The sequence below is a fragment of the Salmo salar genome, chromosome ssa02 (genome assembly GCF_905237065.1).
Source record: "Salmo salar chromosome ssa02, Ssal_v3.1, whole genome shotgun sequence".
In the NCBI taxonomy this organism is placed as follows: Eukaryota; Metazoa; Chordata; class Actinopteri; order Salmoniformes; family Salmonidae; genus Salmo; species Salmo salar.
In genome coordinates, this window is record NC_059443.1 from 24654253 (window position 1) to 24673094 (window position 18842).

At 43.3% G+C, this 18842-nt stretch overlaps 1 protein-coding gene across 1 annotated transcript in view; it reads right to left on the bottom strand.

Annotated features, from left to right (window-relative positions):
• LOC106577561 (cell adhesion molecule 4-like) overlaps window positions 1-17812 on the bottom strand; it is a 171351-nt gene extending 153539 nt beyond the window's left edge. Inside the window, exon 1 of the mRNA XM_045713019.1 lies at window positions 17502-17812. Coding sequence (XP_045568975.1) covers window positions 17502-17574 — 73 coding nt within the window. The 5' untranslated portion in view covers window positions 17575-17812. The remainder of the gene's footprint in view (window positions 1-17501) is intronic.
• Between the last annotated feature and the right edge of the window lie 1030 nt (window positions 17813-18842).

Here is an 18842-nt window from a genome sequence, read left to right on the forward strand (position 1 = left end):
TAGATGGCATCATGAGGCAGGACAATTATGTGGATACGTATTGATGCAACATCTCAAGACATCAGTCAGGAAGTTAAAAGCTTGGTCGCAAATGGGACTTCCAAATGGACAATGACCCCAAGCATACTTCTAAAGTTGTGGCAAAATGGCTTAAGGACAACAAAGTCAAGGTATTGGAGTGGCCATCACAAAGCCCTGACCTCAATCCTAAAGAAAATTTGTGGGCAGAACTGAAAAAGCGTGTGAGAGCAAGGAGGCCTACAAACCTGACTCAGTTACACCAGCTCTGTGAGGAGGAATGGGCCAAAATTTACCCAACTTATTGTGGGAAGCTTGTGGAAGGCTACCCGAAACGTTTGACCCAAGTTAAACAATTTAAAGGCAATGTTACCAAATGCTAATTGAGTGTATGTAAACTTCTGACCCACTGGGAATGTGATGAAAGAGAAGCTGTAATAAATCACTCTCTACTATTATCTGACATTTCACATTCTTAAAATAAAGTGGTGATCCTAACTGACCTAAGACAGGGCATTTTTACTCGGATTAAATGTCAGGAATTGTGAAAAACTGAGTTGAAATGTATTTGGCTAAGGTGTATGTTAACTTCCGACTTCAACTGTATATATTATCTCAATTACCTCGACTAACCAGAGCCCCCGCACATTGAATCTGTACCGGTACCCCCTCTATATAGCCAAGCTATTGTTATTTTACTGCTGCTCCTTAATTATTTGTTACTTTTATTTCTTATTTTGTAGGTATTTTTCTTAAAACGGCATTGTTGGTTAAGGGCTTGTAAGTAAGCATTTCACTGTAAGGTCTATGCCTGTTGTATTCCGCACATGTGACAAATACAATTTGATTTGATTTGCTCAGGCAGTTTGGCCATTCTTAAAATAAAGTGTGATCCGAACTGACCTAAAACAGGGAATTGTTACTGGATTAAATGTCAGGAATTGTGAAAAACTGAGTTTAAATGTATTTGGCTAAGGCGGGGGTCGGCAACCCGCGGCTCTAGAGCCGCATGCGGCTCTTTAGTGCCGCCCTAGTGGCTCCCTGGAGCTTTTTCAAAAATATGAAAATGGAAAAAGATGGTGTGAATATATTTTTTGTTTTAATATAATTTATTATCCAATGCTGTAAAAATGTGTATAATAAATATTTAATTTCAACATTTCTGTCAACGAAGATTTACGTCATAGCCTGCGACACACGTTTCTTTCAGCTCGGCGTACTGCCAGACAGGTGTCTGTTGCAAACAAACCGGCGGGTGTGTCATGGGCCATGGATCCCAAAGGGAAAAAGAGAAAGTTAGCTGAGGAGAACAGAGGATTCCACAGTTCTTGGACCGAATCATTTGCTTTCATTGCCAATGCGGAAGGATTGCCTGCATGTGTAACCGATGTGAAATGGCTAGTTAGTTAGCGGTGGTCCGCGCTAATAGCGTTTCAATCGGTGACGTCACTCGCTCTGAGACTTGAAGTAGGGTTTCCCCTTGCGTTGCAAGGGCCGTGGCTTTTGTGGCGCGATGGGTAACGATGCTTCGTGGGGTGTCAGTTGTTGATGTGTGCAGAGGGTCCCTGGTTCGAGCCCAGGTTGGGGCGAAGAGAGGGACGGAACCTACACTGTTACATACACATGTTTGCTTTGTAATGAGAAGTTGTCAAATAACAAAAAGAGTAACGTGGAAAGACATTTCCATTCTTCCTGACAGTTATAGGAACATGAAGAAATATGCATTTGGAGTATTATCCATCTTTGGATCAACATACCTGTGCGAGCAGATATTCTCAAACATGAACTACATAAAATCCAAATACCGCACCCGCCTCACAGATGAGAGCTGCGTGAAGATTAAAGTTACATGCCCGATGTTGAGAAGCTGTCCAGTGATGTCCGAAAACATAAGTCACATTAAACGGGTAAGAACACAATCCTGTCATAGGCACATATTTAGTAACAAAGTGGCTGTTTTTATAAAGTGATTTCTGATTTTTGTCAGTATATATTTGTAATGACACATAGGGATATTATTGTGTTTTGTTGCTCAGGTCCGAGGATGGCTGCATTGTATTGTGCGTGTCAAAAGAGAAGAGGGTGCTGCTGCATTTTACCCTTGCACATTTGCAGAAAACTAAAGAGAAGAGAATAATGCACAGAAATCGAACTTAAACTGTATTATTTTAATTTTATATACTTTACCTTTTTAAAAGGCTGCTGTTTTATTGCACGCTGTCTGTTGCCCAGATAAGGGGGAAAAGAGAAGAGGATTGTATGGTATTATTGAGGATTGAAATGCATTTTATTTCCATGTGGAGGTCTGAAATTACAGGAGGCCTATTGTGCACGTTGCACAGTTTGTTGTTGTTTTTTCGAATCCTAAAATAAAAATGACATCAAAAATCTGATTTTTGTATTGTATTTCTATAATTTCATCAATGCAACGAAACATAATACATTAATATTATAATGGACGTTAAACTTAAAGCACCATCGTACAGCAGAGTAGTCACGTGGTGCGTCATTCTCTCCAGGATGCGCTGCAGGTAAAATAAACGTTTAATCATAAATGCTCATTATGCATTTGTAGCCTACTTATCATTTTGATAGTAGGCTAATATAGCTAATATAGACACTTACAGCATGTGTTGCCTTCATTATAAGGCTTTTAATTTTTTGCGGCTCCAGACAGATTAGTTTTTTTTGGTCCAATATGGCTCTTTCAACATTTTGGGTTGCCGACCCCTGGGCTAAGGTGTATGTAAACTTCCGACTTCAACTGTAATATATATATATATATATCATAGTGTTTATATGAAAGTGTTCACGGTTAAATGTGTATATGTGTATTTATATAATGCCCATGTGTGTGTGCCTGGAACAATGCTGGCAACAATAAAAGGCTTATCTAAAATGTGCAGTTTTGTCACACAACACAATGCCGCAGATGTCTCAAGTGTTGAGGGAACATGCAATTGGCATGCTGACTGGAAGGTCCACCAGAGCTGTTGCCAGAGAATTGAATGTTAATTGTTAGAGAATTTGGCAGTACGTCCAACCGGCCTCACAAACCCAGACCACGTGAATGGCGTCGTGTGGGCGAGCGGTGTGCTGATGTCAACGTTGTGAACAGAGTGCCCCATGGTGGCGGTGGGGTTATGGTATGTGCAGGCATAAGCTACCGACAACATACACAATTGCATTTTATCAATGGTACTTTGAATGCATAGAGATGCTGTGACGAGATCCTGAGGCCCATTGTCGTGCCATTCATCCCCCGCCATCACGTCACGTTTCAGCATGATAATACACAGCCCCATGTCACAAGGATCTGTACACAATTCCTGGAAGTTGAAAATGTGCATACTCACCAGACATTTCACCCATTGAGCATGTTTGGGATGCTCTGGGACAACGTGTACGATAGCGTGTTCCAGTTCCCGCCAATATCCAACAACTTCGCACAGCCATTGAAGAGGAGTGGGACAACATTCCACAGGCCACAATCAACAGCCTGATCAACTCTATGCGAAGGAGATGTGTCGCGCTGCATGAGGCAAATGGTGATCACACCAGATACTGACTGGTTTTCTGATCCATGCTCCTAACTTTTTTTTAAAGGCATCTGTGACCAACAAATGCATATCTGTATTCCCAGTCATGTAATATCCATAGATTAGGGCCTAGTGAATTTATTTCAATTGAATGATTTGCTTATATGAACTGTATCTCAGTAAAATCTTTGAAATTGTTGCATGTTGCGTTTCTATTTTTGTTCAGTATAGATGGCCATATAACACATTAAGATCTAATATAAACAGAATGAAAGATGGAGGAGACGGGAGGAGAGGAAAAGAGAGAAAAAAAGAGCAGTTGAGAGAGGAAAGGGCAGAGGAAATAAAGAGAGGAAAAGAGAGAGAGGGGCATCAGATCAGACAGATTGGTTGGTTTCTCTACATCATCATCCCGGTTTGGGCTGCAGAGAAAGATTAATTAAAAATGAATGTTTATAAACGGAGCTAAACTTCCCCTCTGCTGTAAATAAGAGCTTCCATCCGCTTTCATTCAGACTTAGCGCATAGAGAGACTGCAGGACATGGAGAGAAAGATGGATGGGGAAAGGGAGAAAGCAGGAGAGTAAAAGAGGGGAGGTTGGTTGGAAGCGAGGGAGTACAGGAGAGGTGGATGAAAGCATAGAGAGATGGAGGTATATAAAAGGGAATGCCAATGGGGGAAATATCTCATTTGAGAAGTGCAGCACAGCACGGGAAAATGCAGAGTTCAGCAAGCCCTGTGCAAGAGAGATGTGGAAGGTAAGCTAGAGCAACTGCAAAAGAGAAAGAGAGAGAGAGAGCATGAGAGAAACAGAGAGACAGAGAGAAAGAGAGAGAAAGAGAGAGAGAGAGAAACACAGAGAGAAACAGCGAGAGAGAGAGAGAGAGAGAGAGGTCCAAAATAAAACAATAACATAGACAGGGAAAAGACAAGAGGGCTGCACAGAGGGAGAAAACACATTTTCTCTATGCAAATGAGGAGGGAAAGCAATACCACAGGCGTTGATGCTGGCCACCTGGGCCCAGTCAATCCTTCCCAACACACCTGGCCATCACATCCCTGTATCCCGGGGTCAGAATCAGAGAGGGGAGGAGGGAGACGCAGCGTGGCGGGGGGAGAGATCGGGGAGACGATGGAGGATGACGGCCAAGAGATCAATCACCAAACAGTGGGGCTGCCGAGGTAGCAAACGTCCCCTCCTGCAGAAATCTGTCTGTCCCTCCTTCCCTCCCTCATTCCTTTTTAACTGAGGAGCTTGTATCCTGCCGATCGTGCCCGGCTCTGATTCAACCATTGTGCAGCTGCTAAATACTGCTGGGATGGAGATGGACTGACAAGGGGAGGGGATAGAGAGATGGCAATAAAAGCTATTGACGGTCTGTGGTGAGTACACACAATACCACTTAATCACTTCTGGGCCTTCACCACTCTGAGGTGGGAGGGTGTGTGTGTGTGTGTGTGTGTGTGTGTGTGTGTGTATGTATGTGTGAGAGCGAGAGAGAGATGGGGACATTGAAAGAATGACAGAGGGAAAAAGAGAGAGAGGGATCATAAGGACAGAGGATTAATGTAAATGAAAAAAAGGAAAGAGAGAAACAGGTTCTGAGCAGGGACAAAGGGAAGAGAACCTGCCAAGCTACAAGGAAAACAAAGAGAAAGAACATGTGTTTAAGTACAATGTCGAGCTGCACCAGGTGTTCCTCCCCTCTGACACATCATCCTTAGAAGCTCATCAGAAAAGGCCAGCATGTGGCCTGACATTTGAACTGTGCAGAGAAATGCGTTTGGACAAAAGTTTCAAGTAAATTCCTCTGCAAAATCCAAGGTCTCCCTGGGAGAGAGTGTGTATCCTCCACATTGCCTGCCACACTGCTAAATGATGTATCCATCACCCATCTTTTGGGATCAACCTGGTTTTTAAATTACCAATGTTTTGTGTTTGTTTTTAATTTTCTGTGAAAGTCCATAAATCACTTTCCCCTCAACACCACTCAAATCCATCTCCCCTAGCTCTGGGGAGATGAGGCATATAAAGGCATATAAAAGTAGGCCAGACGTAGTGGAGGGACCTCTCATGATCTGATCAACAGAAAGGTCACAGGAGGACATTTTGGGCCAGACACTATCCGTCACTCAATTGACAATAAATACAGGGGTATTGTATTGTTTCAAACTGAGTGCTTTGTGGAGAGAGGAGACCAGTACACATAACAGGCCTATAACAAGATGTATCCATGGAACAGACATGAATACCAACTAGAATACCAGTCCCTTCGTGGACTCTTTCCATCGAAATCCATTGGCCACAACAAGCCTGTTCATTTTCATTTTCCATTTCCCCAACAATGCAGAGTAGGCAACCGTTCCAATGTTCTGCCTGTGGTTCTGGCTGTGCTAACTAATGTCCATATCTGGGTCCTCTCTGTCAAATCACCTCAATATCCCTGGCTGCCTGGCTGTTAGGCTGTGTGACTGTCCTGTCCTGTTCTGCCAGACAGAGAGAGAGAGGCCAGTGATAGGCCCGTCTGCAGCCTCTGATAACATTATACCCTCTCAGATGAACATGGCGATATCAGCATCTGCAGCCACACTGGACCATCTCCGAGAGGCTGCATCCAGCCACAGAGCCAGGCAGCGGTACATCTATCGCTCCATGCACCGCTGTAAACTACAGAGCCCAGAGAACAGCACACCACGCTCACTGAAATGAGGTGAATCCAGGTCTACCTGCTTATCACCTTCTAACCATCCTGACAAAACGACTCCTTAGAGACAGAGCTATAAACACAACAAGCACTAACCCATCTTTAAGGTCGCTGGTGCTTGGCTGTTTTCTTAGCTCCGGCCGCACTTCTCAGAGACTAACAATCTCTCCCTTTAAAAAAGGAGAGTTCCACTGTGAGCCAGAGATCCTTTCTTCCCTCTGTGCAGGTGGCCTGCACCGCTTTTGTTTCTCATCGAAAGGACTGCATGAATTGATGATCTTATGAATCTCTAAAAAGCCCTGCAAATCATCTCGGTAAATCTCTCCGCAGCAACATTTAGCACCTCACTGGAGTCTTTCTCCCTCTCCGGCCCCTCTCCCCTCTCTTTCTTCTGGAACGCTTGGGGGTCTTTAAGTGTGTCGAACTTTGAGGATTGTTTTCATGTCCTGGTAATTAATTGCCCCTAATTAATGGTGGTTTACGGTTTACTAATGAAGCGGAACAAAGCTCACTCCTGACACTAAAGCTGTTGTCTCAGGCTGAGAGAGAGAGAGAGTTGGGTGTGATTCATGCGATTAAAAGCGATGTTACTGTAGAGAGATTCCAGTGGTGTGTCAACAATAGTACTGAGCGATTAGTGCTTTTTGAGGTCGGTTTGGTTTCGGTTCAATTATAACGGTTTTCGATTTCGGTTTTGATTATTTGGGTTGAATGCAATAACACAGAATCGAACAATTAACACACGTCCCATGATTATCACTTATTAACTATCATTTATTCACATTACTTTACTAAAATATTTCTGTTGATGTGTATATTACATTTGTTTTATTTGATTAATTTATTATCAATTAGCTGTTAATAAAAAATAAAAAATAAACTGACTTTTCGATTAATTGGCTCAGCACTAGTCAACAATTATCTGGCCTCCCTCCAGAACCATATTGCTCAGTCTTGTGTATTTGATCTAGTGGCAGCAGCTATCCTTTTCACTGAATCTAGAAATCAACAGACATGCTTGTTCTTGAAAGAGCATATGGGACGGCTCAGATAAACAAAGCATTATATCACTGTTGGTAACAGCTAATAATGACAAGCCCACTGAGAAACTTTCTTCTGCAACTCCCCCACTTCAAACACACATTAGGAGCCAAATAACTCATTATCGCCATTATCGTAATTAGCTGGCCTAAATAAGGAACATAATCAGTCTGGAATATCAATGTTTCATCCAAGTCCTAAAAAACGCCTTCCTTCAAGACAAAAAACAACCGCAGCCAACAGCCATATTCCCAGTAGATATGAGTCTGCACTGAGACGGGGGCATTCGGAGACATTGTAAGAAGGCGATCTCATCGCAGACCTTTTCAAAAGTGTTGTGGTGACCTAAAAACGTTAGTATGATTTCCTTTCATAATTGCACGGGTTTTTCTGTTGCTCATTAGAAAAATGAGATTTCAGTCTTGGAGTTGTGTTTCCTGTCCGATTCCGCTTTTGGTTAAGGATGTTTGTCCCCCATGAGACACTGTAGACACAGAAGCCTATTTTCACTTCCCTAAAAATCCCCAGAATGAATGTAAGAGAACTCAAGAGATCTTCTTTTTTATGTTTTTGCAGAAGATGTTTTCATTGCACAATTTTCCATCTAACTAAGGCGTTTGGTGCAGTATTTCTCAAGTAAAGAAATGTGAGACGGGTTGTCTTATGTAAACAAAGTCAGAGCTGCTGGGCAGGTCTGTCTCACTGTCTATGCTATTGGATAGAGAGCGATCACCACAGCTGTTCACCCCATGTCAGTGGACAAACGGACATAATCAAACCAAAACCCAACCTTCATTTATCTGTTGTGATGCACCAATGCTCTGTTTTAGACAAGACGCCACTATGACCAAAATGATCCTATTTACACTTAGCAGTCAATTTTGACATTAGAATAACTGTTTCTGACTCATATCGGTGCCACATAGGCCGTTTTAAAAAGCAACAAATATCTTTGAAAGGCAGTCGCTCTTTAAGAGAGAGAGACTGGACATTTCCAGAGCTCATCAAGACGTCCCATTATTAAAAATGAGAATTCCTGGTAAATAGCAAGCTGCTGAATGGCTGTGTGTGTCTGTGTGTGTGTATTTTACGGAGGGGGTTCAGGGGGGTTTCTGAGAAGGTCATTTCAAGAGGAAATCTTAGTCATTTGAAGAGGGGGGTGGGGGGGTTAATACTGAAAGCTGAGTACTACTGTGCTGTTCTACACACTATGTAAGTGGGAGCATAACGACCGGAGAGAATGACAGTGTATATCATTGTGTGTGTGTGTGTGTGTGTGTGTGTGTGTGTGTGTGTGTGTGTGTGTGTGTGTGTGTGTGTGTGTTGTATAGAATGAGCTTATCGATCGTGGCCTCTTTTCTCTGCGTAGTCTGTGTTCACCTACACAGCACCCACTCCTCTCTACATGGCCATCATGTCTCTCCCACTCCTCTTTCCACTCTGCTGCCTTGGATCTCTGTACATTGCCTGTGGGCACACCTCTGTTCTTAATCTCTCCCTTTAATTTCTTTTCTCCTCCCCTCCTTCTTCTTCTCTTCCTCCAGATTTCTAGCTCTCGAGCGGCTAGATGTTCTTTACCATTTGGCCATCAGATTTGCCACCAATGCTCGTTATAGGACACAGGAAACTGGTCACCTCTGTATACCTGTCGCAAGACCCACTGGTTGTTGCTTATTTATAAATCCCTCTTAGGCCTCACTCCCCCTTATCTGAGATATCTACTGCAGCCATCATCCTTCACATACAACACCCGTTCTGCCAGACACATTTTGTTAAAGGTCCCCAAAACACACACACATTCCTGGGTCACTCCTCTTTTCAGTTCGCTGCAGCAAGCGACTGGAACGAGCTGCAACAAACACTCAAACTGGACAGTTTTATCTCAATCTCTTCATTCAAAGACTCAACTCTTACTGACAGTTGTGGCCGCTTTGCGTCTCTACCTTCTTGCCCTTTGTGCTGCTGTCTGTGCCCAATAATGTTTGTACCCTGTTTTGTGCTGCTACCATGTTGTGCTGCTACCATGTTGTTGTCATGTTGTGTTGCTACCATGCTGTGTTGTCATGTGTTGCTGCCCTGCTATGTTGTTGTCTTAGGTCTCTCTTGTCGTGATGTGTGTTTTGTCCTATATTTTTATTTAATTTATTTTTAATCCCAATAGGAGGCTTTTTGCCTTTTGGTAGGCGGTCATTGAAAATAAGAATTTGTTCTTAACTGACTTTCCTAGTAAAATAAAGGTTAAATAAAAATAAAAAGGCTCTGCACAGACAGATTCCTCTCCCTTGTCTTTCTCCACAATTCCATTTTCAACTCCAAATCCTGCAATCATTCACTCGTTTGTTGGACTCCTCTCTCCGTCTCTCACCCCGGCTCTCAGCCAGTCCGCTCCACTGGTCTGTGACGTACGCTCAGGGATCCTTCCCTCCTTTCCCAGCTTCCCTCCTTTCCCAGCTTCCCTCCTTTCCCAGCTTCCCTCTTTCCCAGGCCCAGCAAGCAGCAATATACACCCTCCTCTTTATCCTCTCTTCTCCAATCACCCTCTCCCTGCCCCTCTCTGCTCAGCAAAAACTACCTCCAACAGAGCCAGACTCCAGGAGGACTGGTCTGCGTGTCATGCCCTGCTGAGGTAGCCTTAACTGGGCTAATCTCTGTGTCTCTCATCCCCCTGACCCTGGAGGAGCCCCTCATATAGCCCATTCAGAATCTGTACTCAGACTCTACTCATCATGAGCTAACGATGGGAGACAGTATTAGCCCCATTACACTGTTGTGCCTTACACTCCAATGTAAGATGGCTAGCCACTCATCACAGGTGATTTGAAGTGTGTGCGTGTGTGTGTGTGTGTGTGCGTGTGTGTGTGCGCGGGAGTGCTTCTGTCTGTCTCTCTCTTCATCCTCATCAAATAATGGGAGGCATGTATTAGCTCCGTTGCTCAAGCAGCGCCCAAGTTCCAACACTCCAATTTGAGATGGGTAGCCTTTCAGTTCAATCAGCTCCCATCATCCAATCAAGGCTGGCGAGGGCTCTAACGCCGTCTGAGTGGGTATAATCCCTGTGGTTACAGTGTTACCGGGGGCCCTCCATCCCGCTGTGTTAGTGCCAGGCCATCCGGGAGTCACGGAGACAGGTGTCAGCATGGTGGAACAGGGTGTTAAACAAGCACGGGGGGGGGGGGCAGTGTTTACCCAGAGTCATGGCAATAGTGTCCTCAATAGGAAGGAATGTTCACCTTTGTGACTTCCCCTTCTTCAAGATCTATATCCTGTTTTCTCTTTAGCCCTGTTTCTCTCGCTCTCTTCCTCTCTCTCTCCCTCTCCCTAGTTCTCTCATTGTTCCTGTTTCTCTCGCTCTCTTCCTCCATTTCCCTCTTTCTCTCTCCCACTCCCTCTCCCTAGTTCTCTCATTGTCCCTTTTTCTTGCTATTGTTGAATTCAATTCCCGAGGTCCTTCACATAAGTGTGTGGCGCACAACGAACACACAGCAGTAGCACCTATACTACACAGAGTGCCAAGCGATGGTGAAGTGGGAATCGATGCTCTGATTTCACAGTCTCAACAGCAAAACAAACAGACAGACAGAGGTAAGGAAAATAAAGAGCACCGGCCCAAGAGACAGAAGGTCAGAACATACAGAGGGACATGAGAAAAGGCTGTCGCAGTTTACTGACCAAGAAGCTGAGAAGAGCAGACACTCAGCGGGATATTAAACAACAGATTGATTGACAGGCTGAGAGAGCCAGAAAATAAGGATGTCCTTGACATCTCCTCTTCACCATAACATCTTCCCAGAGAAGTTGGTGGAAAGCCAATTACTCAGACATGTCATAAGGACAGCTTAGGTAAATCACTGTTATTATTAGCATGTTTAGCACTCTCTGAGGAGAGGTCAATTATTCTAAATTAACTTCCACTTTAAACAATCAAGTCGATATATATATTTTTTATAATCCCTCACAAATACAGATTTTTTATTTTTTTGGACTGAAAATAAACAAATAAATTAGATATGACAGATCAGCTACTGTAAGTAGTAAACAGGAAGTGAGCTATGGCATGTGACTGACGGCCAAGTCTGATAGAGGCCAAGTCATCTCAATAATCTCAAAGTGGCTTCCTCTCTTCCTCTCCTTCCCTCCCTCTGCAGTCTGCACTGACATTGATGAGCTAGACATTCCTGATGGGCTTCTACCATGTTGCTTTCACATATCCTGTGTTTTCAGATCAGTGTGTAGAGGAAGGGAGAAAAGACTAACAGGAATATACTTAAGACATGAGATATTGCCCATATTTCCATTGTTATGGATGAGACGGTGGGCTAGTTGGAAATGAGAGAATCATTACAGTTAAATGCATCACCTGCACTAAACAGTCAGCTAGGAAATCTTCGATCCATGAGTAATGGAACCATAAAACCAAAGGGGGAAGAATAAAACTCGCCCACGTTACGCTCCGTAACTCACTCTCTCTCGCTTTCTCTCGTTCACCGTTGTGACTTTGTGAAAAGCGACACAGTCAAATTTGTTTATGAGTTGATCCCTTCAGTGTTCCGTAGTGCAGAAGACAGAGCTTCTGTTTTGACAGCAGATAGCCTTTAAACTAAATCAGCTGATCAAACTGCTGTGATACTGCCGTGCCAGGCTGAATACAAACAAACCTGAGTGTCGCCCCAATCATGTTGACTTAACGGGCACGCCAGCACCGTATGCCAACGTTTGATTTTCCCATCATGTAGTCCCACTAGAGAGGAATCATGAAATAAGGATGTACTACAGAGAAATTCCAACACTGGCATCACTCAAGATCATTATTATGGCACGCGTGTGAGAAGAGGAGGACGTCCCACTATTTTAATTAAATTGTCGACAACTTTATTTTATTTGGAGTAGAATTATCCTCAAAGGTTTGGATCAAAGGATAAAATCTTGGCTTACGCTGAAGACTTCTTCGACGCATTAAAGAACAAAGTGAACTAGTGATTCCGGCGTAATCTAGAAGAAAGCACAAGTGAATCCTACTCTGACATGATGCAAACTATGCCTGACAAGCATAAAAAAACAACTCAGGCTGACAGAGCGTCTTGCGTAATCACTCATCTTCTTGCATTAGACAGTAACCTGATCAAACTGTGTCAGCTGTCCTCTGAAGTCGCAGTGTGTGTGTGTGTATATGCCCGCTTCCCTATATGTTAGTGTGTTTAAGGCAGAATAAGACGGTGACTCACACCGACATTGATTTATACTCGGCGCATGTGAATATGTATGTGTGCACACCGACGATAATTGATATTCAAATCTTCTCCACCAAGTCCATCCAATTGCTGCCGTTTTTTCAACCGCTAGTGTCTTTAGCAGATCCATGGCCCGGATGCATGGTGACAAGGGGCTCAAACGGATGGCTCTCATTGCACACAGTCACGTAAACAAATGGAGGTGGTTAAATGCCCAGAGATGATAGGAGCAGCAGTAATAGCAGACTGGCTGGGGTGCAGTGTGGTGGTAGTGGTGGTGGTAGCAAACAGACGTGGAGTTATCAGTATTCGGAGCTCAGCAGTATGGCAACTGCTCGGCCTCCAACCGCAAGGCACTACAAGGTAGTGCGTACAGCTCAGTACATCACTGGGGCCAAGCTTCCTGCCATCCAGGACCTCTATACCAGGCGGTGTCAGAGGAAGGCCCTAAAAGTTGTCAATGACTCCAGCCACCCTAGTCATATACTGTTCTCTCTGCTACCGCACGTCAAGCGGTACCAGAGCGCCAAGTCAAGGTTAAAAAGGCTTCTTAACAGCTTCTACCCCCAAGCCATAAGACGGCTGAACATCAAATCAAATGGCTACCTGGACTATTTGCATTGCCCTCCCCCCTTTTACACTGCTGCCACTCTCTGTTATTATCTATGCATAAGTCACTTGAATAACTCTACCTACATGTACAGTTGAAGTCGGAAGTTTACATACACTTAGGTTGGAGTCATAAAAACTTGTTTTTCAACAACTCCACAAATTTCTTGTTAACAAACTATACTTTTGGCCAATCAGTTAAGACGTCTACTTTGTGCATGACACAAGTCATTTTTCCAACAATTGTTTACAGACAGATTATTTCACTTATAATTCACTGTATCACAATTCCAGTGGGTCAGAAGTTTACATACAGTAAGTTGACTGTGCCTTTAAACAGCTTGGAAAAATCAAGAAAATTATGTCATGGCTTTAGAAGCTTCTGATAGGCTAATTGACATCATTTGAGTCAATTGGAGGTGTACCTGTGGATGGATTTCAAGGCCTACCTTCAAACTCAGTGCCTCTTTGCTTGACATCATGGGAAAATCTAAAGAAATCAGCCATGACCTCATAAAAAAAAGTAGACCTCTGACCAATAGACAAGTCTTGTTCATCCTTGGGAGCAATTTCCAAACGCCTGAAGGTACCACGTTCATCTGTACAAACAATAGTACGCAAGCATCAACACCATGGGACCACATCAGCCGTCATACCGCTCAGGAAGGAGACGCGTTCTGTCTCCTAGAGATAAACGTACTTTGGTGTGAAAAGTGAAAATCAATCCCAGAACAACAGCAAAGGACCTTGTGAAGATGCTGGAGGAAACAGGTACAAAAGTATCTATATCCACAGTAAAACGAGTCCTATATCAACATAACCTTAAAGGCCGCTCAGCAAGGAAGAAGCCACTGCTCCAAAACCGCCATAAAAAAGCCAGACTACGGTTTGCAACTGCACATGGGGACAAAGGTCGTACTTTTTGGAGAAATGTCCTCTGGTCTGATGAAACAAAAATAGAACTGTTTGGCCATAATGACCATCATTATGTTTGGAGGAAAAAGGGGGAGGCTTCCAAGCCAAAGAACACCATCCCAACCATGAAGCACAGGGGTGGCAGCATCATGTTGTGGGGGTGCTTTGGTGCAGAAGGGACTGGTGCACTTCACAAAATAGATGGCATCATAAGGAGGAAGATTATGTGGGATATACTGAAGCAACATCTCAAGACATCAGTCAGGAAGTTAAAGCTTGGTCTCAAATGGGTCTTCCAAATGGACAATGACCTCAAGCATACTTCCAAAGTTGTGGCAAAATGGCTTAAGGACAACAAAGTCAAGGTATTGGAGTGGCCATCACAAAGCCCTAACCTCAATCCTAAAGAAAATTTGTGGGCAGAACTGAAAAGCGTGTGAGAGCAAGGAGGCCTACAAACCTGACTCAGTTACACCAGCTCTGTCAAGAGGAATGGGCCAAAATTTACCCAACTTATTGTGGGAAGCTTGTGGAAGGCTACCGGAAACGTTTGACCCAAGTTAAACAATTTAAAGGCAATGCTACCAAATGCTAATTGAGTGTATGTAAACTTCTGACCCACTGGGAATGTGATGAAAGAAATAGAAGCTGAAATAAGTAATTCTCTCTACTATTATTCTGACATTTCACATTCTTAAAATAAAGTGGTGATCCTAACTGACCTAAGACAGGGAATTTTTACTCTGATTAAATGTCAGGAATTGTGAAAAACTGAGTTGAAATGTATTTGGCTAAGGCGTATGTTAACTTCCGACTTCAACTGTATATATTATCTCAATTACCTCGACTAACCAGAGCCCCCGCACATTGAATCTGTACCTGTACCCCCTGTATATAGCCAAGCTATTGTTATTTTACTGCTGCTCCTTAATTATTTGTTACTTTTATTTCTTATTTTGTAGGTATTTTTCTTAAAACGGCATTGTTGGTTAAGGGCTTGTAAGTAAGCATTTCACTGTAAGGTCTATGCCTGTTGTATTCCGCACATGTGACAAATAAAATTTGATTTGATTTGCTCTGGCAATTTGGCCTGCAGCTGTAGTGGATCACCCACACACCAGAACCCCGATACAGAGCTCTCAGTGTGTGTGTGTGTGTGTGTGTCTCAGGCTTGCCCAGCAGACACGCGCTGTGAAGTCCTCCTTGCCTCTGCTTTGCTTTTTTTCTTCTCCATCTCGCTCTCTCTCTCTCTCTTTCCCCCCACTCTCCATCGCTTTCTGTCACTCTCCTTCTCTTCCTATTAGGTAGCCATCTCGGGCTGCATCCCTGTCTTTACATCACTCTTGTCTATCCATCCAATCAGTCCATCCATCCCTCTCTCTCTGCCATTGTCAGAGGGCCTCTCTTTTTCTCCCTTCCCCTCGTCTCCCTCCTCCATTCCTCCACCTCCCCTCTAAATTAGTTTTCCTGATTTCCATCCTGATTTGCATGATGAAGGGGTGTTGAAAACCAGCCATCTCTCCAGCTCCATCTCCTCACTGCAGCTCTGCCTCTCCTCCAACCCCCTCTTTCTATTGCTCTCCTCCATCTCCCTACCCCATTCCAGCTCCCCATAAACTCGACCACGTTACATGTCATGATTCCTTACTCCCCCCGGCTGACTCCCCCCCCCCACCCCACCCCAAGCCCTGTCACTAGCTTGATTAATGACAGTGATCACCAACCAGGCCCCAGCCAAGGCAGCCTGCAGCTCTGACAAAACCCTGCACTGTAAGCAGCACAAACACACACCTTTCTCTCTTACTCCAGTAAAGGATACATGCACACACAATAACACACTCATGCATATAACATCATTCTCTCTCTCCCTCTCTTGGCTATAGAGCAGCAGCTGTGGAATACAATAACATAGGGGTATGGAGGAAAGAGTAATGTTTCTCCAACAGTAGACATTATCGGCAGGCACAGCACCGCTCTGTGACAATACACTACAGTAAGAAGCAAGATCTTAACCCATTCACTGCCTTGCTAGAAGCATAATCAATATTACTGAATATAATGACATCAGTCTACACTACAGCGTAATATAACTTAGTAATAGCTCATGGGTACCATATGGGAACCTATAAAACAAGACTATCCACACAACCCACTTCTAATTCCTGTGTTAGAATCATGAGAATTGTAACTCATTCTAATAAACATTGATGCAAGCTGAGCTAAAACAATTCCTCTCGGATACAAACAGATGGTGAAACCAAAGCCATGCAGTAAAAGAGCAAGTTGTCTTGGAAATGTCATATTAATCCACATCCCCAGTGTGCAGCACATGCACTTCTCATGGGATGGTGAGCATGAAATAGGCTGTCCCTATGGGAACAGAACGGAACAGGTTGAGACTATCCCTAGGCACACAGACATACAAGGGAGAGAGGACAATAGTAGTCTCCAGCACTGCCTAAGGGTGCCTGGCTGGCTTTAATGAACATTCTGCAATACAACATTTATAGATATCAGACTAGCTGATAAGGTGTTGAGAACTCAAAGCTTCCAGAACACATAATGTGGAGAATGTCAGGAAATGAGTAGTACTCTATCAGACAAACACATGAGGCTAGGGATACTGGGCTAGCACACTGCGACTATCTGTCCCCAGAACCCAGGCAAGCAAAATGACTTTGGCCGAGGACGCTGTCAACATTGACTGACTGGACAGGGAATGTGTGATAGTAGCGGGATTCTCTGCTCTGCTGCGGTATTTGTTATGATCAGGCATGTGGCTGAATCGATATTCACACTGTGCGGTTACATATCCTATGCGCATGACGTGCACAGTCGTATATCTAGCTATAAACCCCGTTGTGTATCCCAACTATGTTCTGTCGATACAAATGATGAAGTGAAAGACGTATAGGTTATGGAGTATGATGGCGATGCAATGTACATTTCAATATCATATAAGATCTGAACACTGGCCAGAAGGTACGATGGTGGCAATAGATTTTTACTTTTTCTTTTCAATATGGGGGCGTAACAATGCATGTTTGCATATAATACAACCTGTCCAAACATAAAATAAACCATGCTACCGTGTAGCATCAATATATCGATGTGTAGGTTAAACACCAACGATGTGTGTTCAATGAGATACAGACCACATCGGGCTTAGAAAGCTTCACAGAAGACCGCAGGAGGCGCGTAATCACACATACACAATCACCACTGTCCCAGGCAGGCAGCGCGCAGTCCTATCCACTGACAAAATATCCCATTTACAGGACGAAAAAGCCTGCGGTGGATATTTAGCGTTTAGGTTATCACGCACTCCTTTCAACTTGAATAGTCAACAAAAGGTCAGGGCAAGTCCCTACAGAAAGTATGATGTCTTTCTTTACGAGCAGATAGCCCATTCTTTATATCATTCCCAAACAGAAAATGTTCTTACCTGTCCCCACAAGAGATAGCAAAGTGATGACAGACAAGGGAACGGAGTAGTTCCACACGGCCGTAAATGCCATCGTTGATAGTCCCGCTGATCTTTTTGATATTCCTCTTCCTTGGAGAAATCAAAGTGACGTGAACCCGCAGGTTCACCCGCGAATAAAGCCTGGAGTGTGTCTTGTTCTCTTTAACAACATTCGCTGGGGTCTTTTAACATACAAAAAAAGTGCTTACTATTAGACACATACGCCCACTTTTTTTCCTCGTGGACGTGACTAAACGACTGTGGTTCGGACAGTTTTTCTTGGTTACTTAAAGATGTAAATATATTTAAAAGTAAGCGCAGAGGGCGGGACTCGGAACTGTTCTCTGACCAATAAGAAGCAAGGAGCAGGTGGAGGATTGTATATCAAGATGAGGGTGGGTTCAGAAAACAAGGGGAGAGAGGGAGGAAACATACTACAAACTATCAATCAATGTAGGTTGGCAGGGTTGATAACAAACATTAATAGCCTACCAAATAAAAGGTATTTACAAAACATGCATAGTTAAGCCAACGTTTAGAATTATAAGACTGTTTGATATTCAATGAGATGCATTTACAAATATGTATATATATACACAGTATGTTATTGTAACATTCAAAACATACTAGGCTGAAGATTAAAATGTGCTATCATGGCCATATACATGGAAGCTATAGAACTTATTGTCGATCAAAGGAATTTATTACACCTAGTTTGATATTGGAGTAGCCTAGGAGTAAACAGAAAACTTGTGTTTGTTTGTGTTCTAAATGTAAAGTGAAATCATCAGTGTAGTGTAGATGAGAGCACTAGCCTAAATAACAGGTATATTTTAGCAAATTACCGCTTGGAATAGCGCTAATGGAATGAAACCAACAAAACTCTCCAGCGGTTTCAGATCCTTGTTCTAGACAGAGCTTGGGGGCGCAAACAACGGCTGAATAAGAAGCACCGGAGACTCAGTTTACCGTCATGCTGTGGTTGCACTGCACCCTAAATTGAGTTTTCCAGTCAAAGCGTGGCACCAAACGGACCTATTATGAAAATTGTATTTTCTTTTGAATATACCTCAGTAAATATTGTATTATACGTGAATGAATATGTTTCAAAGTAAGTGTTTGGCGACACCTTTGGATGGGGAAAGTGCATAGCATGTCAGATCAGCTCGGAACATGGGCCTATAATTAACATGTATTTGTTAATTAATTAATTCAGCCTGAAAATTATAATATATTTGAAGTAGGGCACATTCTCATTTTCAGCTTTGAAAATTGCTCGATGGAAATGCTGTAGCCCGAAGCCTGAATGTTCCTCTAAAA